This window comes from Trachinotus anak, unplaced genomic scaffold (genome assembly GCF_046630095.1).
Source record: "Trachinotus anak isolate AG129_WGS33_773 ecotype Australia unplaced genomic scaffold, CSIRO_AGI_Tana_v1 ptg000011l, whole genome shotgun sequence".
Taxonomy (NCBI): domain Eukaryota; kingdom Metazoa; phylum Chordata; class Actinopteri; order Carangiformes; family Carangidae; genus Trachinotus; species Trachinotus anak.
The window spans coordinates 19,524,846-19,549,450 of NW_027273862.1; the positions used below are offsets into that span (position 1 = coordinate 19,524,846).

Genomic DNA, 24,605 nt, shown 5'->3' on the forward strand with positions numbered 1-24,605 from the left:
TATTCTGTTCCTTTCCCGGTACACATTTTCGTTTTTTGTTTTTTTTTTGCGGCCATGAGGCATTGCCAGTTAGTAAGAGGTGTGCCCGAGACAATAAACGCACAAAGACAGCAAGTCTCCTGCTCCTCATTCTCCAAACACACAATGCAGAGTCGAGGGGTTGCTTGAACCCACCAGTTACAGTGAAGTGCAGCTGAGCGCGGTTACAAAAGCATGAGGTACAGAAAGAATGTGACCTAAGGTCACACAGGCTTCTGCTCCTCTGAAGATAGGCGTGGACCAATCGGAAGACCTTCCTTGAATTAGTGTCTGAAACAAACGTAAATGTCATATTTCCATTGTGTTCTTTAATTACATCTTCTTGTTGCACCCTCTTCTCTTAGTTGCTGACTAATTTTTTGTTGATTGACTAATTCATTAATCAACTAATTGTTGCAGTTACAGTTTAATGGCATGCAAATGATCAGCACCAGCTGTTTATATGGAACTATTATTTACATGAATTAATTTGCGTTTTCTTTTGCCAGCTTTCTGAAAATCTGTACTAAATTTTGATCAATACTCAGCTTGTGTAGGTGCAGAACTTTGCTGAGTTCAGTTGGTCAGTGCTGAGTGAGGAAACTGGTCTGTAAACTGTGATAAACGGTTACAACAGCAGACTGTCCTCCTGTAAATAACGAGCCATAGGTCGTTTGTGCAAGCAGCTCTTTACGACCCACAGTTGCATTATATTATTAGGCGAGCTCTGGCGGCTGTAGTAATTATGACAGGAGCAAGGGCAGTAGTCTGGTGACATAGTGTAAAGAAGTACTAGGAGGATGGGGTGGATGGATGGAGGGGTCAAGGACTTTCAGGACTTTCTCACAGGAGAATGCTGTTTGTTTCCTGTGTGAAACTGCTAGTCTGTGTTGATTCTTTTAACCATTGTCTGCTTATTTTTGTCACCATGGTGATGAAGGTCCGATACACCCTCTGCAGGTACACTCCCGCCGGTCATATCCAAGGGTGGGGTGACAATGATTTGACTATTTGACTGTTTCTTGGCTTGTTGTATTTCACTGTAGCGATGTCGCCACAGTAGTTAACGGTGAGTCCAGCGTTATTATTACCAATGGGAATGATGGCAGAAACTATGAAAATAAGACCCAGGTTATAATAAACCAAATTTAGCCTTTAACATGTGTGGTGGTTAATATCAGCGTTCACAGTAAATTCACATAAATAGCTTTCACAGTGTTGTATATAAAACATTAACGAAACTAATGCTGCAGATAATTATTTTCAGATCCACCTTTCACAACACACTACTATATAAATATACTATGGACAAAGAAATCAACACTTGGAACCAAAGGATATATTTTTATATACACGAGATGAAATGACGGGTGATGACTTCAATGAACTTACTATTTGTGTCTTCTTCTTTTTCTTTTTAATGGCTCTGAAGAAGCCTTGTTTTTCCTTCTCTTTGGTGGGCTCTGGAGGATTCATGACCATCGCTTCTGCTGCAGTCCTACGAGGCAAATGCGGAGAAATGTTCATATGACTCATGTTTGTAGTTACAAGATCAGAATTAAGTGGTGACTTCCTTTAAGGTGTGCCTCATATGCCACGGCACAACCAAATAGGTGATGTTATGAATAGAACAGATGTACAGTAAGAAATGACACTGGTCCTAAAATAACAACAGTGGTACAATGGAGGACTGCAACTGATGTTTGAATAATTCTTACTTTTCAGCTTTCAGCTTTAAGTCAGATAATAACTATTCAAGCCAACGAAAGGAAGAAAGTATGCCGTATTTTTTTTTTTTAATGACAGTGCCACATAACAATGTGTTTTCATTCATTTCATCTTAGTAATTTAGAGGCTGTAATGTTTTTTTCTGCAGAACCACAAAGTAATCTTGTAAAATGTAATGGATCTTAATTAGTGTTGTGGCAGACTTTCATATGACAGTGAAGAAAATATGTCTGACAGTTTGACCTGCTGGCTGAATTCCTCATTTGGCAAAAAATATGTGGAAAAAGCAGAGAAGTTTTTCTTAATCCTTCAGTGTTGACTGCTGATGACTACTAATGTCTGCACTGTCAAAGCACTGGTGTATTGTAGACGCAAAGTGGCTGATAGTGCAGAAATGTCTATTTATATGTGCTGACAAAAACCTGTTAAGTCTTACAACTATAGATGTGAAGTCAAGTGAGCTCCCAGATACATTATAACTTTTACCACTGGCTGAAGCTACAGTGAAGAAAAAACATCAAAAACAACGCCATGCCAGTTACAAAAATGAACCCTCACCAGTCAAAAGCGGTCTGGCGCTTGGAGTGGTTGGCCATGGCAACGGGGTCAACAGGTACAACGGGTACAACTGGCCCTCGACCCTGCCCAACACCGTCATGGAAAGAGGAGGAGTTATCTGGTCTGGGTGAAGGGACTGGAGGGAAACAAAGAGTAGAGAAAATTATTTAAAGTTTACATATGGACAGATTTTAGTGTCTAAGTGTTTGTTGGTACATTTTAAAAGGACAACCTGCCTTGTGTCTTGCCTTTTGTATTCCGGGAGTTATTTTGCATGTTTTTTTTTGTGTGCATTTCCCCAAATTAACCATCTCTGCATTGTCTGTCTCTTTCACTATGGATTCCCCCTCTATAATTATCTTTATTTTTTCCCACAGTTTATAAAGAACTGAATGCTTTAGATGTGTGTGCTTCCTGTCCCCAGAGTCAAAACTAAACATACTGGTTTTAAACTGAGGCTTTTCTGTTCACCTCTGCCTTTTACCGTACTAGTATTCTGTTTATTTGTCTTTATTACATTAGGCTCTATCTTATATTTCACTCATGCTAGTAATGTGGTTTTATGGATGGAAATGCTGTTTGGTTGGTCAATCAACCACTTCGGTCCAGACTGATATATCTGCACTAGATAACATGACATGTTGCAGAGGTATTTGTGGTCCCCAGAGGATGAATCCCACTGATTTTTTTCTCTGTTGATTCTGCGACTTTTCCTTTGGCACCAACAGCAGGTTGACATTTTTTTTGTTTTACTGAAATGTTTGGAAAACTGTTCAACAGACTGCCATTAAATTTGGTCCAGCCATTCATGTCACCCTGAGAATAAGTTGTAATAATCTGCTGATCTGCCCAATACTTTGGTTTATGACCAAAAATTAATTATGCCCCCACTTTTTATTTTTTATTTTATTCTTTTTAAACCCTATACACACACACACACACACACACACACACATACACAGTATACAGTAAACGCACACACACACACACACTGTATACAGTATATATACTGTATATACGGTGATGCCTGTTCCTTACCTCTGTAGAAGCTGCCTACTCTCCGAGGCATGGACTCAGTGAAGATCATCCGGTTCTCCTTGGAGGATCCTCCATCCTCGCCATGGGGGTCATGATACATACCAACCTAAGACACACACACATCATGCAGACACGCAAACAAACAAACCCACCAATACAAACATGGACACAGGACCACACAAGGCTCCTCAGTATCTTCATCTTTGTGATGGATAATCCCATTTAATCTCACTTCATCACTTATCGTTAGCTGTCACATTCTTTACTGGCTCACATCACAAGACATTCGGGACAATCTTAGAGCTTTTCAGTGAGGTTACATTTATACCAGCGACAACGTGCAGTGAAGCTGTTGACCTGAGTAGAAACAAAAAAAGCTATGGAAACCAGCGGTCAGAAGAGCTACTGTCTGTGTTCGGAGAACTGGTTGGAGGTAGGGAGGAGTCAGGGGGTCGGACCTCGTTTTTAGAGCGCTGTGTATGAAAAGCAGCATTGTTGTCCCTCGCAGAGTCTTTGATGGGGGCACAAGGGTGGCTCATGTCTTTAGGGGACTGCTCACTCTGTTGAGAAGACGGACAGGCGCAGCATGAAGCAGTGGCAATGATAATGTGAGACACTGACAGTCCCTGCACACATCCACCATCTTGTGAAATACCCATACTCGCACACACACCCGCATTTTCAATGTAGTCAAGAAAAAAAACACCCTTTGGCGCTCTTACTGTACATTGTTTAATATCTTGGATGTGTGAGCTTTAGTGCTTTTCAGGAGATGTAATTATTTGTGTCTGTGTACCCATTTTTAATCAGCCTACCTCATCATCTTCTTTAGTAATTTCCCAAATTTCCAAGACTCATTTATAAAACTTCCAAAAAACACGGTACTGACTTGCTGCATTTAGATGTGGGCTTCAATTGCAGTTTTCCAAAACTTCCTAAAAACTCAACATCTTGTGGCTGCATTGCATTATGGTCTCTTGAGACTATTGTACTGTTGAGGGAGTTTAATAAGTAGGCCTAATAACTGCCGCTTCCTGTCTGCTGGTCATACTGTTGACAGTTTATTTATTGCCTTTCATTTCTTCTTGTTTTAGGTCCATCACTTACAATTACCCCTCTATTAACTGATCAGTTGTATCTATATACTTTTACTTCTTAACTTAGCATCAGGGTTAATGTAGCATTTATGACAGGACTAGAAACCAGCTGCAAGTGTTTGCAAGAAATTGTCTTGCCACTGTTGCCCAGTGCTTGCTCTTGGTGGGAACTGTTGGGTCTCTATAAAGAGAAGGTCTGGACCTCTTCTAATTAGAAAGTGCCTTGAGATAACTCCTGTTGTGATTTGGCACCACAGATGTTACTGTTAGAGAAATAACTAACATAGAATTTGTTGATTAGTGTCGTAGGCCACCCTAATTTCTTTGTCAGATCACTGCAGCGACCAGGATTTTAAAAACACTGAGGTAATGAGTCCAGATTCCCCCAGAACAACCCCCACCAGCCCAAGAAATATTTGAATTTTTTCAAATAGATTTGGAAAAAAAAAATGTATTCCCTTTAATACCAACTGATATATAAATGTCATAAATCTTATCTATTCATTTAACTTTTCATTTACATTTTCTTTAATATTTATCTCCTACACATTTAGGTCTGACTGCCATTTAAAAGCCTCTATATAGGACATACAGAGTGTGTCATTCTGGTGGGGGACTACATCTCTCTTATCTTATTTTCTGTTTTTGAATTTTTGTTACTTTTAAAAGATATTCAGTTTAAAAATATCATAATCCTTCTTAAAAAAAATACTTAAACTTAGTTAGTTAGAAGTTAAAAGAAACCTGCACTGTCTATATATTCTGATCTGCTGCTTAAAATAATGTAATTTTTTAGAGAACAATGCTATTTGCTGTGGTAGAACACATATGGTCTGCATTTAGCCTTTGATCCCTGGGAATAAGAAAAATACTTAACTATAAAATATAATGGACCCAAATGGACCCCTTTTTTGTGTCAGTATTTTAGGGTGAATGTTTCCTTTAACTACCACCACACTTGCAGAACTGTCTGCCACTAACCCTCGTCATGTCATCAGTGCAGTCCTCCCTTGAAGAGCTCACTGAATGTCCAGTGAGGGTGGTCCGGTGCTGCAGCTGGGGGGAGAGGAGCTGCAGGCTACTGGCTCGTGTTGGTATCACCTGCCCTGGTGCAGGCAAGCCAGCCATCCCACCCTCGACCCCATGGGGTCGGTGGCGCTCCCTCCTCACATACATGGAGTGGCGTTGAGGCCGTTGCTGTGAGGAGAAGGGGGAGGTATAGCCCAGGCCGTAATGATAAGACTCGTGTGGGGATGGCAGAGTGTGAGTTGAGGGCATCCCTGCTCCTCCTGGGTCTAAAAGCTCCGGAGGACCAGCATCCTCTGGAGAAGAGAGGACAGATTGGACTAATCAATAAGTCTATAACAGGTGAGAAATTAGAGAAGAAAAAGCCTATGCTCTTCAAATTGCTTTTCTTGTTAAACCAACAGTCCAAAACAGTCCATTAAATGTATAATCATATTAGAAAGATTAAAACAGCTTTGAAACACAACCATACATGCCAGCATTACATGTAATCCAAGTTCCCATTTTGTTCCACATCTGCCTTTGTATTTACTAAGAGTACAAACTGATGATGTATGAGGCACTAGTCATAAAAGCCATATGATGCTGCTCTTATGTCATGTCTGAGAGACCTTACCATTTATATCAATACCCAACTGATAATTACGACTGGGAGACTTGTATATTTCTGAAAACTCAGATATATCAAACTTGATGCTGAATGAAGTGTCTGATGAATGCCCCATGTCAGCTACAGTCTGTGTTCAAGGTAGTTCACTCCTATGTTGATTGTGCACAGTATTATTTAACGACAACGCTGCAATCATACAACCCGCAATTAGATGATAATAAAGATGACTCTTCAATACAAATTTGAGTCTTAAACCTACCTGGTGCCAAAGGTTTATGTCTGGATTTGTGTCTGGATGAGGAGTCCAGTGTGCTGCTCTCCATACGGACATTGCCGCTGCTACGAGAGGCAGGGCTGTGTCCGGATCGATCGCTGTGTCGGGCAGAGGGGCTGCCAGGCGGCCCTGGAGGACCTGAAGGGGCATTGAGGTCTAAGCAGCTGGCAGGGAAGAAGCGGGCACTGGGTCCCACCCCTGCTGTTGTGTTGGAGTTTGGGTCATCTGGGTGGAGTCGACCATCGCTGAGGTTCCCTACAGATTTGGCATCACTCAGTGCGCTGTGGCTCTTGGACAGGCTGAGATAAGAGGCTGAACTCTTAGAAGAGGAGGACATGGATCCGTGAGCAGAGTCGGCCATACTGTGAGCATGTCGGCCATGTTGTTTCTCTGCTCCAGACTGCAGTGTGTTGGTCTTGCTTTCCAGGAAGGTGTGTCGGCCGCCCTGCTGCTGCTGCTGAGAGCGAGAGGAGTTGGGCTTGCTGTGGCCATACTTCGCCCCGTGCCCCTGGTCTGACAGCTTTGGGGAGGGTCCCAAGCTGAAATCAAACTCTGTCTTGCCTTTGGCTTCTTTGGGACTGAGGAGGTGTGGCAGGTTGTTGTTAGCCAGGTCTTTGCTGGATGAGGCAGAGCGATTGAGGGTCTGGGACAAGTACTGGCCCTTGGGGTGGAGTGTAGGACTTAAACTGGACGGGGCCGGTTTGTTACCATTGAGGAAACTCTCGTTGCCGAGGTGATGGAGGTCCCCGTGGCGAGGGAGGCTGGAACACTCTTTACTGTTGGAGCGACGGCTTGTGCTCTTACTGTGACTCCTGGAGAGGAGGAGACACATAAAGACGCGTCTGTCAATACACTTTATTTCATGATTTCAGGCTTCATTTTAAAGTCCTAATCTTGTTGGATAGAAACTCTGTGTTGTTCTGACTGAGATAAAACTCCCTCGGCTCTTTTTTCCAACAATCCTAATCCTGTTTAAGGCTTAAACTTAAACTGATCCAACAGTCTCTCATAAAATTCCACTCTCTTAAGTTGAAAAAAATCTATCCTTCCACAGGACATCTTCTCTCAAGAAACAATGTTTGTGTCAAGAAGCAATAATTCCAGAAATTATAGCAAATTGCTTTGATAGAGTTCTACTTGAAAGTCGTAATACTTTGTACAAAAATCTTGATGCAGAAGAAGAAAAAAGTATAGGAAATATGCTCCTGCACCAATGGATGGTATGTATAGTTATACAGATATAGTTTACACAACACACAGTCACACAGTTGCAAAAGCTGGATGCCAGCTTAGACTGTGTGACATGATGTAATTATACTGTGACATGATAGAGATTTGTCCATCACTGAAGACTTTGCTATTCAGTCTACTCCAAAGTGACTATCCATGCATTCACTAGATATGCCAAAAACTAATATCAGTTTAATTTAGAAAAAAATACTACTGTAAATTAATTATATTACATACAGTATACTGCAATCAATCCATACCATTCAGCTGTAGTCTCAGTGTTCACTAAGAGGGATTCAAAACGATGACTGCAGATGGAAGAAATGATGAAAGGAACTAAAAATAAAGGAATGTAGTCTAACCTTGTTGGTACTGTGTTCTCTCCATGATGGTGCGTTTTCCTCTTGGAGGAGCGTGGTGGGTTGGGAGACGCAGGAGGAGGCCTCTCTCTCTCCGCCTGCCTCAGAGGCTGGAAGGCTGGATGGTTCAAACTCTGCTCCGTCAAAAAGCGCTCAGTGGGGTTTAGCAGCAACAGGTTCTGAAGGGAAAAGACTTGGCTTGAGTGGTTTGTGTATCATAATTTTATTTATACTGATTTCAATAATTGACAAAGATTAACAGGAATATAAGTGGAAGGATTAGTTTGAGTTGGAGATAGAGTTGGAGTACTTCTTGGTATTTTACCTTCATCAGATCCAACATCAGACCACTCAAGATGCCTTGGTACCTTCTCTCCAAAGTCTGAGGATGAGTAACTGAGGGAAACTGGCACACATACACACACACACACACACACAGGATGAAATTTATATCCAAACTGAACTTTTTTGTGCATTAAAAATTACTATTAGGATTTCCAACACACAGTAGATGTTTGTGCCAGTAAAAAGTAGCACAGAGTTCAGATCACACAGAAATCAATCACTGGATCACACTAAACAAACTACCACACACACACACACACACACACACACACACACACACACACACACACACACACACACACACTTGTTCGGCCTTCTGGGACATTTTCTCTTGCTGCTAAACTGAACACCAACCACCTATCTCATGAGTCACAGCAATCCACTCAGTCATGGTGCTGGGAACACTGCCACGAGAGAGAGAGAGAGAAAGAGAGAGAGAGAGAGAGAGAGAGAGAGAGAGAGAGAGAGAGAGAGAGAGAGAGGAGACAGAGATGGAGAGAAGGAACGGAGGTAAAACAGAGAGGAGGAGGAGGAGAAAGAAGACGACGAAGCAGAGAAAAAGAACACAAGCGACGGTAGGAAAGATAAAAGATAAAGGTTTTCTACCCTGATTCCATGAAATCGAGGGTTGTTGTAGAAGAGTTTCATCTGCTCTGCAGGAAGTGGACCCAAAACCTTCTGAATAGTGAAGAGCTGGAGATTAAATGAAGCAGCATCACAGTTAAACATGTGACAATAGACTGTGTTTGTTCACCTACAAGACAATGTGTGTGGAACTCTCCTTTGTAATATTTATAAGCATTTACAAAAAAGGCTGTAATAATAATATAATATTGTGCTTCAAAGTTCATCCCTTGGAAAAAGCAGCTGACAAAACAATCTCACCTCAAGGTTAACATCACACACATTTAGAGGTTAGACTGTTTTGTCAAATACTGTTTCCAACGTCAAGAATGGACATTAAATCTCAGCTTTTATGTGGACAAGAAGTCCTTTAAGTGCACAAAAATAAAATGTGGTGAACATGTACATTTCCATGGCAACTGGGCAAACTCTATCTGCTGCTGAAGAAGATCATATGACATGATCAAAAGCAACAGAACAGCTATTAAATAGACCTTGAGGTGATTTTTTTTGTATTTTGTATTATATGATTGTGTTGTTGTCACTGTTGATAAATGGTGATTAACTGACATTTTTTTAACTTTTGTTAATTTTTTTAAAATCACATTTAAGACATTAAATTCTTCTCTATGAGTTGCATGTGAACACTCATTTTGCTGGTTGTTGGGGGCAGACCATCAAGCTGTAAAAAACACAATGACATATTATCATCTTATAATTTGACGTGGATGTTGACAAACCACCCAGCACTTACAGAGCAATACAATCATCATTTGCAGTCATCCTGGTCACCTGGTGAAGGTGAGCCCAATATTCACTCTTCCTTTAGCTCCATTTTGGTCTCTACCAACTCCAGGGGAAAACATCTGTCTGCCTAGCTGCTAAATGCTACACTGTCACTACATTATTTGTCTGGAATTTGATGCTGGTCAGGTAGTGTATGCTGGGTTTATCACATTCTATTTGCTGAAAATGGCTGCCTGATGTTGAGGAAAATTTAGCAAAATTAAGCAGCATTAAGCAGGGTGGATGGGATACATAAATCCATAAACTCATAGCGCTTTGCTTTGGCTATGGCTGAAACTAATAATTATTTACATTTATTGGTGCATCCATTTGCTAATGTTTAAATTTATCAATTGGGCTGAGGGTTTGATCTGGGGCCAGAAATAAATAAATTTGACTGCACTTTTTTAAAAATAAAATGTCATAAAATAAGGATAAATGATGATCACCACTCCAAGAGCCCACCATGATGTCCTCTAAATGCATTTATTTTGTCTGAACGAAAGACATGCACATCTTTCTTGTTGAGTCGCTGAATCCAAAACACTGTACCTGTGATTTTTACCTCACACGGGCTCACAACACTGTTACATGCTCCCTTTAGAAATTCTATCTACATAAAAAAAGTCATATCCAAATTGGCTCTTTGTCCGAGGAATCAAACCATTTATTCTGTCTGAGCAACTGTTAAAAATGAACATGATTCACTTTACAAAGATGTGAGATAAAGAAAAGCTGCCAGTTCTTGCAGAGAAGAACCTACAAAACCTTTTTTTTTTTGATAAATTAGAATTAAAATAAATTTTCTAGCTAATTGTTTAATCTGGTTTCATCACTACTTGGGGCTCACCAACCTGATCAATCTCACTTTCCCCTGGAAACAAGGGCTGTCCATCACTCAGCTCCCCGAGGATACACCCCACCGACCACATGTCCACTGCCTTTCCATAGGGAGCCCTGAGACAGACAGGAAGAGAGGGAGACTCATATATTTAAGAAAAAAACATCACATCGATGCCATTAGCGACCTTGTTAATTAGAAGGTGGGGGTGATAATGGTGATGGAAACGAGAATGAGGATGATAGGGGGGGGAAATGAATCCACGAAATAAAGAGATGGTTAAGAGAATAACGCTGGGGTCGAGATTAATAGTGGTGTCGGTGCAGTAGAATAAAACAAATGATGCTGTATTTCTGACGGGGATGCTCACAAAGATGATGGTCATTTCTGAGGGAACGGAGCTGAGGAGTCTGGTGAGAAATGGCGAGAGATCTGGCAGCAGAGAAGCAGAGGAGCGGTGGTGTTGGAGGGAGCGAGTATTTGAGTGGGCGGCATTCAAACACTGTCTCAATAAATGTTCCAGGGCATTTACTAAATCAGGCTACAGCAGTGAGGCTAGATGACGTTCTGCTGTCTCAAAGCTAGAATGGACATTCAATGCAGCAAACGCTTCAAACACTTGATAAGCAACAAAAACAACTGTGAAACACAAATCTGATCTCACGATACGGTGTACACGAAGGTTCATGTCTTAAGTCTGTAGCAGGCGAGTCATCATCCCCCTTTTTGGGAAAAGAGCAACACCTGACTCCCAGTGATCTGAATTCAAACAATGAGGCAAAAGTGATGCAAAAGGAGGAGGAAAAGTGTGAATATGCAAATTACACAAAATAGTTTCTGGGACTCAACCTTGCGCTCAAAGACACAAGCAAAAATAATACAACTCTTGAATTAGATATCAGATGGGTGCTAATCATCACAAAGGGCAATACTTCATTTAACCGTTGTGTTTTGTTGACACTGACTTTACTTCATCCTTGTTTGGTGTCCCACAGACCCCAATGCTGAATGTGCAATATATATATATTTTTTTTCCCCATTTTTCTTCTAATCATTTCTCCTAATCATTGACTATGTTGCAGGTTTTGAACTGTTGGTCAGAAAAAACAAGATATTTAAAGAAGTCACCATGGGCTGTAGGAAATTGTCAAATATATTTTAAGCTGTCTTCTGATTTCTTAAGATCCAAACAATTATTGGGAAAATAATAAAGCCAGAGAGGATTCCGTGTTCCTCAATAGCTTGAGAAAATTCCTCACCTCTTAAGCTAAATAAACAATTAATAATCATACTGAATTATCTGACAGTCACTGCCATTAAGCTGAAAACAGGGCTATTTCTTTAGCTCTTAAAAGTTGATGTTTTACAGACTCATAACTTCACAAGACAGTGACAATAAATCAGATATGGATGGACACAACTGTGAAGCTGTACTTAAGGTAAGGTGATGTATTAAGAAAGGCAAAAAGGTCTTCCTGTAATCTCCTCATGGATCCCTGGAGGTCTGTCAAACCCTGTTAGGGAAACTGGCCTCGACTGCTATTTTTATACTTACATCTACTGTATCAGTAACCTATTTTAGTGTGACAAACAACATATACAATTTCATAGTAGGGACGCAATGGTCCACTATGCCAGATCAGTATTAGCATCAATACTGATCCTATCAAATAGATCAGATAGAGTCCGTTCAAACTGACACATTTGGGATCTTTGGAAACCTTGGTCTCAGTTTGTAATGACTGGCAAACTGGTGGGCAAGGCTGGATTAACATCCGGACTCCAAAGTTATTTTCACCATTACAGTATAAAATCAACTACAGTGGGTCCTGCATTATGAGCTAATAATCTTGTCCTGTCTCGTGGAGGTCCCCTGTGCCAAAATCTAGTTTTCAGACATTTCTTATTTCAGTTTGTATTGACCTCACATGGAGCATATTCCTAAATAAAGTTCTGTTTAATCAAATTAACACAAACTTTGATATACAAAGTACTGTTTCAGCACATGGGGTCTGATTAGTGGGAACTCGGAGGCAGAAGGACATAAATTCAGAGGGCAGTGCATGGGACATACATTAAACAGGGGCCCAGAGCAACTTTATGTCCCGGGGGCCCCTTAACAGGTTAATCTGGCCATGCTGGTGGGTTGCTTCATTTACAGTTTCTCTGGTTTTATTATAAAAGTCACTTTCATTCAGTCATGGTAGGCCGTTAAGTGAAGTTTTTGGTGCCACAGCAGTGCCAGGCCTCATGTTACCTTACCTGCACACACACACACACACACACACACACACACTGAGACTCACCCCAGCAGCAGCTCAGGCGAGCGGTACCACCTTGTGGCCACATACTCAGTGTAGTTGGCATCTGTTCCTTCAGACAGGTTACGAGCAAAGCCTGAGCCAGAATAACATAGAAATTAATAAATCACATAGATCTGATACTGTATATCAGACATACAGTAGTCTGTGATAATATGCAGACACTCTACAGTCGTTTGCATAGCAGAATAATTGGGTAATTAGTAAGAATAAAGTAAAAGCAACGCTCAAATTATTTGGACAGCTACAGTAACAACATGGTCATCATCCCATGTAACCAGACTCTAATTAGTTATGTCACTGCAGGAGGGCTGAGACTGTGCTTTAGATAACTGGTGTACAGAGAGTCCATTTTAAGCACGAAAAATCACAATAAACAGAATGCCAGCTCTAACAGTGAATAACAAACAAATCTCACCCCAGCTGACTCAGCAGGGTTGCATTAGCCAATTATGCAAAGCTAACTGACCGTGTGATTTTGCAAATATCCATCCAAACGTAGAATATACACCTGGGAAACTGTAAAATGACAAAACTATGCTGCATCAGTACAATTTATTGGTATTTTACAGGGTAAACAGGTGCCTAACCTTGACCTGACTTTCCTGAAATATACCTTTGGAAGATTCATTGTGATAATAACCACCAAAGTACATTTTATAGTGCTGTTTGGCTGCTTCCCAGTGGCATCTTTCTAATACACAACTTACAAGGGGAAAAATTAATGGTGTGATTTTTTTCGAAGTGAACTGAGCCCAAGAAACCAAAGTGGCCAAAATGAAATCACAGATTTAACTGCTAAAATCATAGATAATTGGACAGCACAATGAATCTACACATACAGAAAAACTAACAAATCTGATCAGTCTGTTAAGCGAATACCTTGATTTTTCATCAGCTACCTTTATATAATGTCAGCTACCTTTACATGAAATGTGCAGTGTATCATGCCCTCCTCGTTACCTCTCCAATAACTGTGTCGCCGGACTACTAATATCTCTGGTCTATTCCCTCATCTCCCTCATCACTTGCACCTGGCAACACTCGTCACGCTCACTCTCCCTCCCGACTTTGTGAAGTCTACAATGAACTCTCGTGTTGCTGTGAGTCTATCACTCCAACACTGTTACACGGGGACTGTATGGTTTCACTGCACTGCAAATGTAAATCTCAACAACTCCATGTGATGATATGGCTGCTGCAAAGAACATAAGGGCTAAAGTCTCACCAAAGTCGCAGAGTTTGAGAACATCCTCAGAGCTGATGAGGAGGTTCTCAGGTTTGATATCTGGAAGAGAGACACAGAAAAAAGGCTGTAAACAATGTGTTTTAATTGTGCCACTATGCTACCACATTTCAATTCACTGTTATAAAACATCACGTCATATTGCTGTTTTTTTTTCTCATTCAAATTTTTTTTTATTCAATTTGATCTTTGTTTCGCTCTATCAAAATATGATACAAAACAACAAATAAAAGAAAACACAAAAGGAAGAAAAACACCGTATGCATAGCAGTGCTGATGTACATCTGTAAACATAATATGTCCTTAACCATAATGCACAAATAACGATATATACAATTTTGACTGAAAAGGTGTAGGTTTATAGTACACATATCATCAATCAATTAAACTGGTTATGATGGGATATCAAACAATCATTATTTATGTATTACCATATTTTGAAACGGTCCTTTGCATTTATGTTTTTTATCGGCAACCAGGACTTTAGAAGTTACTATTATTTTTAACTAACCAACTAACTAACTCAGCCACTGTTGCATTTACAGTACAAGAGGTTACAATCATAGACAATACGCCCTCAGAGAAGCGCTACCTCTTCAGGTCAGACGGGAGTCTACCTACAGTGGCTCGGTATCAAAAGGTGACGAGTTGGGCTGACTGAGCAGGAGCTCGCTAGTTAGCATGCTAACCCGAGTAGAAGAAAAGAAGTGATAGAAATAGAAGAAAATTAAGAGTTAGCATCACGTTCCACTGTTGGAGACAGCTCTTGGTGAGTGAAGGAATGAAGTTTGATGCTGAACTTGCAAAGTTTCTTCTAGACTGGTAAGTAAACAACTTCACATGCGAATGTATGTAGTAAAAGAAAGAACTTGCATATAGCTCCTTCAGATATTTAGAATGTAGGTCAGGTCACTAAAACCTAGAACTTCCCAGAGAAAATATTGAGGACATGACACTGGTGTCCTACATGACACTTATGGGTCTGTGTGAGTTATAAGTTCCAGTGAATTTTCCTCTGTTGTTTTTTTTTTTTTAATTAATTTCTCAGTAACAACATCTGACATGAAGAAAAACATTTCAATCACCAATTGTGAAAATTTAAAAAATTATGATAAGAAGAATATATGATTTTAAGACAACACAGCAACATAGATATGTATTATACTTTATTTGTAAATAAAGATGAACACCTCACCTCTGTGTACGATCTCATTCTTGTGACACCAGTTGATGGCTTTGATGAGCTGGTAGATGTAGCTGCGGACTTTATCAGGTGGTGCACCATTGGGCAGTTCCTCTAACAGCTCCAACATGTTCTGCAAACCAACAACAGATTTCCCTGTAGAAAGGGCTAGGATGTGTAGTTGCAACTTTACCTGCTTGTCATGGTGAATGTGTGCTTTAAAATATGAACGTGGTTGACCTTTTGTCAAGTATTTCCTGGGTAATTCTTCCAATGGTGATTCCTCTCCCTCATTTTAGTGTTGTTGCTTCTTTTTTCTTTTTTTTTTTAACCCTGACATGGTAGCTAGAGGGGACACCATGCTAAATGACTAGAGTACAGTATGAAAATAAAACCTGTCATGAAATAAACACTTGGCTGGATACCCTGGCAGCACGGTGGGGAATACCATTATTCACCAACAGCATAGTTCATATGTTGCCATGGTGACGGTTTTTTAATGCTTAACTGAGCAGTCTCAATATCCTGAAACTTAGAGTAGATATAGCAGAATAGAGATATGTAATATGTGTATACAGTACACAGTGTAATTATAGTGTATACAGTACACAGTGTAATTATAGTGATAGTGTCATTAAACTGACCCTCTCCACATATTCAAAGACAAGGTAGAGTTTCCCCCTCCTCCGAAAAGCCTCCTTCAGCTCAACGATGTTGTCCTGCTTCAGTGTCCGAAGCATCTTCAGCTCCCGAAGAGTCGTCTCCTTGACCTCCTCATTTTCTGTGTGGAAATAAAAGAAACCGCGATGATGTAGCTGTTTGGCTTTTCCTCTCTCTCCCTCCTTTTCTCCCTCCCTCACGCCTTCACTCACCTTCGCTGTCTTTGAACTTCTTAATGGCCACCAACTCGTTGGTTTCCTGTGAAGATATGAGGACAAGAGTTGTGTCAACACAAAAGAAAACAACTTATAGAGTTAAACAATGGCGTCAGTGACTCTCTGAGACCGATTGGCAGGCAGATAAAAAGGTACATAGAACATTAAGATCGAAGCAGAAGTAAGAAATAGAAAGCATTTGTGGAACAAAAGGTGAAAAGGAGAAATAAGTAAAAGCGGTGAGGATATTTAAATTGATCTCCAGCCCACTCTTAACATTAAAAAAAAAATAGTGTGCCCAAGTTGCTGGCAGTGCCAACACAAGAGCAATGACAGTGAACCCATTTCAATTATTTTACCACAGGGCACTCGCGCACAAAAAAGAGCACATCCTTGGCGTAGTTAATAAGCATCACAGTGTCTGATTGACCTTGCAGAATTTTACAAGCTGGTGTGATTGCAGATACAGAGATTTACCATAGCTTTGTTTCGAATGCTGTGCTGCAGCTGGAATGCAACAGTTTAGACATCAAACATTGTGCAGTTTAACTGGAAAACAAGAAAGTGTATGCTTTTTTTCTGATCATATACTGCAGTCGAGCATACAACAAATTCATGAAAAACCTTAGTTTTTGAAAACTAGCGATTTTGCTGCAGTCTTTCACAAGGCTTAAATGCAGGTTAAGATGGTAAATATGTCTTCATATACTCTTCATCACTCTTATCAGGTTTTATTGGATTTATTTTCCACTGACATCATCCATGCTGGTCTTCTAAAAAACAAGCCCATAGGTTGTTTATGCAGCAGGTTATGACCCATAGATAAGTTTTGTTGACAACAGAGATTGTCTAATGTTGAAAAAGTAGTCATTTAAACCTAGATTACGATCTCTTCCTAAACCTAACCAAGTAGACTAGTTTTAGTGCCTAAACAGTTTGCATGTTTATTATTGTTTTATCTCTTTCAGGAGACACTCTGACACACTACCTATATGGTGAAGAGGAATGACTACTGCTCCATCCCCTCAGACCCCAGGTCCATTCTGCACTAGATCCACTGCCATTCACTTATGATGAGAAGGTGGGCAGCTGCTACACAGGGCTTACTCTCACCTGGCCCAGGAGAGTGGCGCTGTGAGAATCATGTTTTTTGTTTTTTTTTTTCCCATGCCGTTAACACCATCCAGCCCCTCCTACTGAGAGACAAGCTGACAGGTGATGGTGACATGGATCCCAGACTACCTCATGGGGAGGCCACAGTATGTTAGGGCTGCTCATCTGACACCATGGTCAGCTGCAATGGAGCAACTCAGGGGACTGGGCTTTCCCCTGTCTTGCTCAACCTTTACACTTCTGATTTCAAGTATATGCAGAAATACTCCAGTGACACTATGATTGTGGGGTGTATTGGGATGGACAGGAGGGTGAGTACAGGAGCCTGGTGCAACATTTCGTGAGATGGTGCAGGTCAAAACATCTGCAGCTGAACACCTCCAAGATCAAGAGATGGTGGTGGACTTCTGAAGGAACTGTTTCCCTTGAGGGGATCAGGACCTATAAGTTCCTGGGGCTGCAGCTGGACAACAGACTGAACTGGACACATAGACATTCTCCACAGGAAGGGGCAGGGCTGTCTATATTTCCTGAGGAAGTTGCGGCTCTTCAACATCTGTAAGAAACAACCGCTGATGTTTTACCGGTCTGTTGACGCCAGTGTCCGAATCTATCCTACATTGTGCTGGAGAGGCAGCAGCAAGAGGAAGGACACTGTGCAGCTACACAGACTGGTGAGGAGGGCTGACTCTGTGGACAATGCCCACCACGTTCTGCACAGCACGTTCACCTGGCAGAGGAGTTTGCTCAGCTGTCCCTGTCCTGCTCCACAGACAAACTTAGTAAGTCTTTTGTCCCCCAGGCATGCAGCTGTGCAACTCCTCCTAGCAAAGGCGAGGGGGAAACTGACTGATTGCTATCAGAATGCTCCCCTGCTGAGCCCTGGGCACAACAGGCATTCGTACTGTTCTCTATCTATCCATTACACATATGTTTTCATAGAGACAGCTCTATTTCTCTGCACATTACATTACATTGGCATTTTGCACTACCTCTATGACTGGTAACACTAACTGCTGTGCAGTTGATTTTTTCTATTTAATTATTTATGCCTATTTTTATGCTCTTCTTTAGCGTTTTATAGTGCTTTTGTTTTTTTTTATTTTTATATTTGGTGGGTAGTGGATATGTGTTATGTAAGCTGCTGGATGCCTGAATTAATAAATCTATCTATTTGCTATCATGACATTGTGTGCCCCTCTTCTTGATTAGATGGTGAAACCTGGGCACTCAACATCAGTGCTGGACCCTGAGGCTTGAGTTGGTAAGGACAGTGGTCCAGGGGGAATTACGAGATAAAACCAGTCTCCATCTGTGCCCTGCTACTCTCATGTTCCTCTATTGCCCTGTTGTTTACGGAGAGTCAGAAAACAGAGTCAGCCTCAGTGTCAAGAGGACGCCACACGATGAGGAGCCGCATGTCACCGCCAGTGCTCTCACTCACACAAGCCAATTGTTTGACTGAACACACTTTTTCTAAATACAAAGTTGTGTGTTTAGAGATTTTCACATGAGAGACCAATAACATTATACAACATGGATTTACAGTTCTAGCAGCCCTTAATCCTGAGTATACAGTTTTAGTTTCCAGTGAAGGATCTGAATAACAAACTGGGAGATTTACTGTGATTACCAGGCAAAATACAAAACACATACCAGCACCTATACAGCACATGTGACAATTCACACTCTGCGGCAGTGCCTTGCAATGTGCTGATGGCGCTTGTGCCCATGTGTGGAGTCTCTGACCTCCGCTGATTTACCTTTTGAGCCACTGTTAAGTCAGCACACCTAAAAATAGCGTCAGGCTTTCTAATTTTCTGTCGATGTCATGAGCAGGTCCTGATTGTCACATTGCACAAAAGAATAAAGCTTTTTCCACACAAGCGTTGGCCATGAATGGCATAATAAATAACAGACCACCATATACTGTGTCATAGAAATGGTGATGTTGCTGCAGTTATTTAGTCACCCACTAATCTTTAACTATCAATATATTAAAGTAAATAGAGGTATCATTATTACTATTTTACTCATGGTCCTGATTTTTATGCATGCTCAGTCTCACCCTCAAAACCCCTTCTTTTGATTTATGATTTACCTGTTTCCTTTTGGCCTTTTTATTCACATTTATTTTTCTTTTATGTTCATTTTATGTAGGTCTTTATGGTTAATATGGATATATGTATATATGCGTATGTATGAAGCGCTAGACATGTATTTGTGATGAAAATAAAAACGATAATTAAACTATTACATTAAAGTAGAATTACCACCTCGTGGTTGAGATATCATGTTCATGAAAGACGGACGGACAACCAAAGGAAATCAATACATGCCCAATCTGGCTTATACTGGTTGTCTCAATCACACAACAGTGATTCACCTTACAGTGCAACCAGTTCATGGATTCTTGGTTGCAAACATGTGAACAAAATGAGGTTTCGCTTGAATATCCAATGAAAGACCTCCACGGCTATCAAGTTAAGAGCCCCAAGACCTAAAGTAAACCTTTCATCAACAAATGACAGAAAATATTTGTTGGGGGCATTTTCCACATGACAAAAGCGAGACTAAGGCCGTGACTGAAATCACTCTCTTGCTGAAACATTCATTACTCCCAATATAATAGTCTATACACTAAAATTTTCACTCAATAGGAAGCAGTAAATTCAAATTGCTGTGACAGCCGCAGCCTCAAAATGCTTAGAAGATATAAAATTTAAAAATGCATCACAAATATGAGACTCAAATCTCACTGTTGAAAACTGGACTGAAATGTCTGGTTTCCGTTGACTAAAACTGGACTAAAACTAACATATTTTCATTAAACAACTAAATCAAAATCAGGGGCCATATTAACACTGTTGTCAACAGAAAATTCAAGGGGGTGGACGATAGAATGATATGCACAGAAAGATTATATAAATCTGCCAGTATTGGATTAAATACATTTTTGCCTCAATGGTGATGAAGTCTTTTCATTTGACATGTATTATTCAGTATAATTCAGTTGGTTCAAAACCAGACATTTCCATTTGTTTATTTTATCCACTGGTAAAATAAATCATGCAGTTAAAATTAAATTTACACAACAATTTCTAGGGCCACTTACTTTTCCAGAAATGTTACTGTATCATTTACTACACAACACAGTTGATTGATATTGATACACAGTGATATCAAAAGTAACTAGAACCCACTGTGATGTCCTCAAATTATTTACATTTAGACTACATTAAAAGTCAACCACCACATTAGTATTCTGCTTACAAAACTTAACGCAACAAAAATTAATAAAAGCGTGAGACGCTGTAGCCAGCGAATGATTGACGACAAACAGTTCAAACAATTAATCAATTATCAAAGAGTCACTAATGAATTTTCTGTTGATCATCTACCGATAATTAATTAATAAGTCATGTCAGTGCAACAATACTGCATAGAAATACTGTATAGGCACCAGGAAACACTGGCTAGCGTGTAGGTTGTGCTATTGTCATTCCTAAATCACAAATTCAAGTTAACACATAAGCCTCCATACACACACCCACATACGCTAATACAACACTTGCATAAAGTGGCAGAACATTGCACAAGCACTGGCACACATTCGCTGGACTAATTAAATGTTCCATCAAACACATACTGTGTTGGAAAGTATACATTATTTATACAGGAACAGACATTTAAATAGCATTTCATTTCTTCGTAGTACACTCAGTCTGAATCACCTGCCTGGGTTTTATCCAGGTGCTCGGAGGCTCTAGCTTTATTTTCCTATGATTCCCTCAACCATATACAGGTCTGTGGTAGTCTCCTCACAGGGTGACCCATTTACCATCAACATAGTCTCCATATTCAATACCTCCCTCTGTATCTTCTTTTCTCCGTCACACACACACACTCACATGTTACTTCTCTCTCTCTCTCTCTCTCTCTCTCTCTCTCTCTCTCTCTCTCTCCCTTTGCCACCCTTTTCTCTTTTGCCCTGCTTCAACTGAGAAAAGTAAAAATAACTGCTCTCTTGCAGCAAAGCTAAAAAGCAACGGAAAAATGATTCCCCTACACTGTTTTATAAATGGGAAACGTGTCATGTGTCACCTCTTGATAACTTTGTGCGATGGAAATGATACTCGAAAATGAGTGATATGTTAGCTTTGTGTTAAGATGGGGCCTTTGTTGTTGTCTACAGAATGGAAATATTCTGATTTGATTTGAAATGGTCATGGCTAAGTTATGGAGGCACTTGTTTTAAATATGTTATGGTATTTCTATGTGTCCCAAGTGAATACTTTCAACACAGTTGGCTTGAAAGCCTCAAAGCTTCAAAAGGCTTCATTAATCCATCACTAATGGCCTTCAAAGTCACCATACCTCAACCTAGCGGAACACCAATGAGAGATCTTAGAAAGCTCTCTCTACTATCATCATCAAAACATCAAATGAGGTTATATCCTCTGGAAGAATGGTGTCCTGTCACTCCAGTAGAGTTCAGAGACTTATAGGATCAGTGCCAAGGAGCATTGAAGCTGTTTGAGGTGGAACAACACCTTACTAAGATGCTTTATTTTTGTTTTTCCTTTAATTTGGCACTGATCAAGCACTTCGTGAACTATCAGGACGACCTGTATCTGACCTGTATCATGTGCCAGCAGTGCAATGCTGCCACATGACTGTTTGGGTAATGGCACTGCACTCTGATGCAGCACCTCTCAAACTGTAGCCAGTGGAAATATTAACATACTGTATCTGTCCTGCTGCCTTCAGATGGCTGCAGGGATGTAATTAAGAGAATGAGATGCTATTGTAATTTAAAGATAAATGCAGACCACTTTACCAGAAATCCCCCTTCAATCACATTAAAAGTTCTTTTTGATGCTGATTTAACATATCTACTGGATGGAGGGTGTTACATTTAAATAGTTTATTAGTTCACTGCAATTTTTTATTTTGCTCTTTTTGACAAAATCAAGACAGCAAGTTATAATGTTTTTAACTTTTCCACATTCAAATGCCTAAAAATGACTAGACCTATGTTATACGTTTTTGTACTTTGTACTAGCCCGAATGTTTCTAGAAATTCCACAGAAGTAACGGTCTGCTTCATTCGGTTGTCTGTCAATTACGTCATATCCCCTATGTAAGCCTCAGTGTTGTGGTTCCCCTGAATGTTTTTCAAAAAAGATTTTTTTTTAAAGTGTTGCGGTTGCGCTGTTTTACACTTTTGTTGTTCTCAACTATATATTTTACCCAGATGAAGGATTTTAGTCATGGGATGTCTGGATTTATGTAATCAGAGAAAACAGTCAGACAAATGGCAGCTCAGGTCCCATCCACTCATGGCTGTCTATGAATCCACTCTGGGATACCCCCAAGAAGCATCGGCAAATCACAGACTTAGAGTGACACTGCTTTATTCGGTGTTTCTATTTTAATCCTCTTGTCCATTTCTTGTCGAGGGGAGGACACCTCTGTGGATAATTCGCCTGCCAGTAAAAAAAACTCCCGAACGTCTGGTTCATAAATTAGCAGTTAGATTAGCAGTTTTAACTCCCAATACTTCCCCGATGTCCTGTGTCCGCCATACAGGTTCGGCGAAACACTGACTTTAAATGTGAAACTGCTTTCAGTGCTTTTAACAGTTATAATCACAGGATCTTTGTTTTGGAGAGGAGGAGACCTCCATAGATAATTCAGCTTCAGGTAAAAACTTCCTGAATGACTGACAATGAAGAAATCCAAGCCGGGAGACGATAATGCAATGGTGGTGAAGACAATAACTCCCATGTTCCCACACTATTTAATGGCATCACCCAACGCCATCATTGTTTTGATTAAGATCACTAGTGGGAGAAGTTACATACTGTGCATTTAACTTCACAGTAGGGTAAAGCAAGATCACTTTAAGTTTACTTACAGATCTGTCCAAATGGAGCTATAGAGCTCATATATATAATGTGTGTGTGTGTGTGTGTATATATATATATATATATATATATATATACACATCTAAATTTAATATAATTTATATATATATATATATATATATATATATATATATATATATAAATTATATTTAATTTAGATGTGTCATGTTAAATGATTGAATAACCCTACACCCTCTTTACTTTCATTTTTCATGCAGTAGTTGAACAACATGACTTATCTCCTGGAGACAGAATAGAAGTCCCAATCAATAACTAGAAGATTCTGTCTCGCCCGCTCTGTCTTTCTCACTTGCTCTCTTTCTCTCTTACCAAAATAACCCGTATTAGCTATTGCATACAAATAACAATCAGCAAGCCAAGTAAAGTGTTTGGTCGGATTAGTCATCTATGCAGGTAGCCATGGTTAACTCTGCAAACATGCACACAAGAAAAGATACTGACTCCACTCTGTCCCAAATTCTGACAATAGAACAGCAAGTAAGATGGTCATGCAATAAATATTTGTTCCTGTTAAAACTTGTGTTGATACAGAAATGTTTCCCTCACACATGCAGCACTTAACTGTTGCTAACAAAGACCTTAATCAGAGCACAGATGCTTAAGTCTTCCCCACACAAAAGACAGACATCTTTGGAAGATGAGATAAGGGAAATGTGCCAGCAAATCTTGATATTCACTGTCAGATGCATTCTGTATTTTAACATGTCCGATAAAGTAGATTCTGTTTTAGTTTAGCTTTTATCTGCCTTTGTTGGGCTGCAGCTTCCACTGTAACCATTACGTTCTGCTTACCATGTCATTTTGTTCATGGCCCCAGAATGCAAGCGTGTGCATATTTAGAATTTCACTCATTGTATATAATTTATGCCTCTTTTAAAATTTTCATGAAGCGTAGCTTTGAAAGGGCTTGCACAAATGGAACATACAGGAAAAGGGACCACAGGACAAACACCAAGCACTCGGCGCAATGAACAAATCTGTTTTAAATTCAGAAACACAAACTCATGCTGGTTTCACCCCAGTTTAGTTAAATTTCCTCTTGATCTCTCACAAAATGTAGTCAGTATAAACCTAGATTTGTTTGCTATTAAGCACAGGCTCTTGAACTTAATTCTACATTTCATTGCAACATAAAATTCAATGCAAAAAAAGATGTACTCATTTTTAATGTAAATCCACTGTCAGAAACACATTAGAATGGCAGCAGCATTAAACATTTAAAAATATCTTTCCATCTCTTACTGTACACTCTCCTCTCTTCTTGATTTCTTGACTTTCACTGCTCCTACAGTAGTCCTCTCTCGCTCTGTGTGCGGTGTTTTTCCACAAGCATGTTATTTTCATAAATGTACTGAAGGAATTATATAAAATTATACTAAATA

At 40.0% G+C, this 24,605-nt stretch overlaps 1 protein-coding gene across 3 annotated transcripts in view; it reads right to left on the reverse strand.

The window, feature by feature from the left end:
* cdkl5 (cyclin dependent kinase like 5) overlaps positions 1-24,605 on the reverse strand; it is a 43,957-nt gene that overhangs the window by 6,655 nt on the left and 12,697 nt on the right. For all 3 annotated transcript variants that reach the window (XM_071489172.1, XM_071489170.1, XM_071489171.1), the window contains 15 exons: positions 16,157-16,202; positions 15,929-16,065; positions 15,297-15,417; positions 14,084-14,143; positions 12,841-12,931; positions 10,548-10,650; positions 8,890-8,976; positions 8,264-8,344; positions 7,942-8,117; positions 6,335-7,161; positions 5,421-5,761; positions 3,801-3,902; positions 3,343-3,448; positions 2,305-2,440; positions 1,411-1,516 (listed from right to left, as the gene is read on the reverse strand). In XM_071489172.1, coding sequence (XP_071345273.1) covers positions 1,411-1,516; positions 2,305-2,440; positions 3,343-3,448; positions 3,801-3,902; positions 5,421-5,761; positions 6,335-7,161; positions 7,942-8,117; positions 8,264-8,344; positions 8,890-8,976; positions 10,548-10,650; positions 12,841-12,931; positions 14,084-14,143; positions 15,297-15,417; positions 15,929-16,065; positions 16,157-16,202 — 2,520 coding nt within the window. The remainder of the gene's footprint in view (positions 1-1,410; positions 1,517-2,304; positions 2,441-3,342; positions 3,449-3,800; positions 3,903-5,420; positions 5,762-6,334; positions 7,162-7,941; positions 8,118-8,263; positions 8,345-8,889; positions 8,977-10,547; positions 10,651-12,840; positions 12,932-14,083; positions 14,144-15,296; positions 15,418-15,928; positions 16,066-16,156; positions 16,203-24,605) is intronic.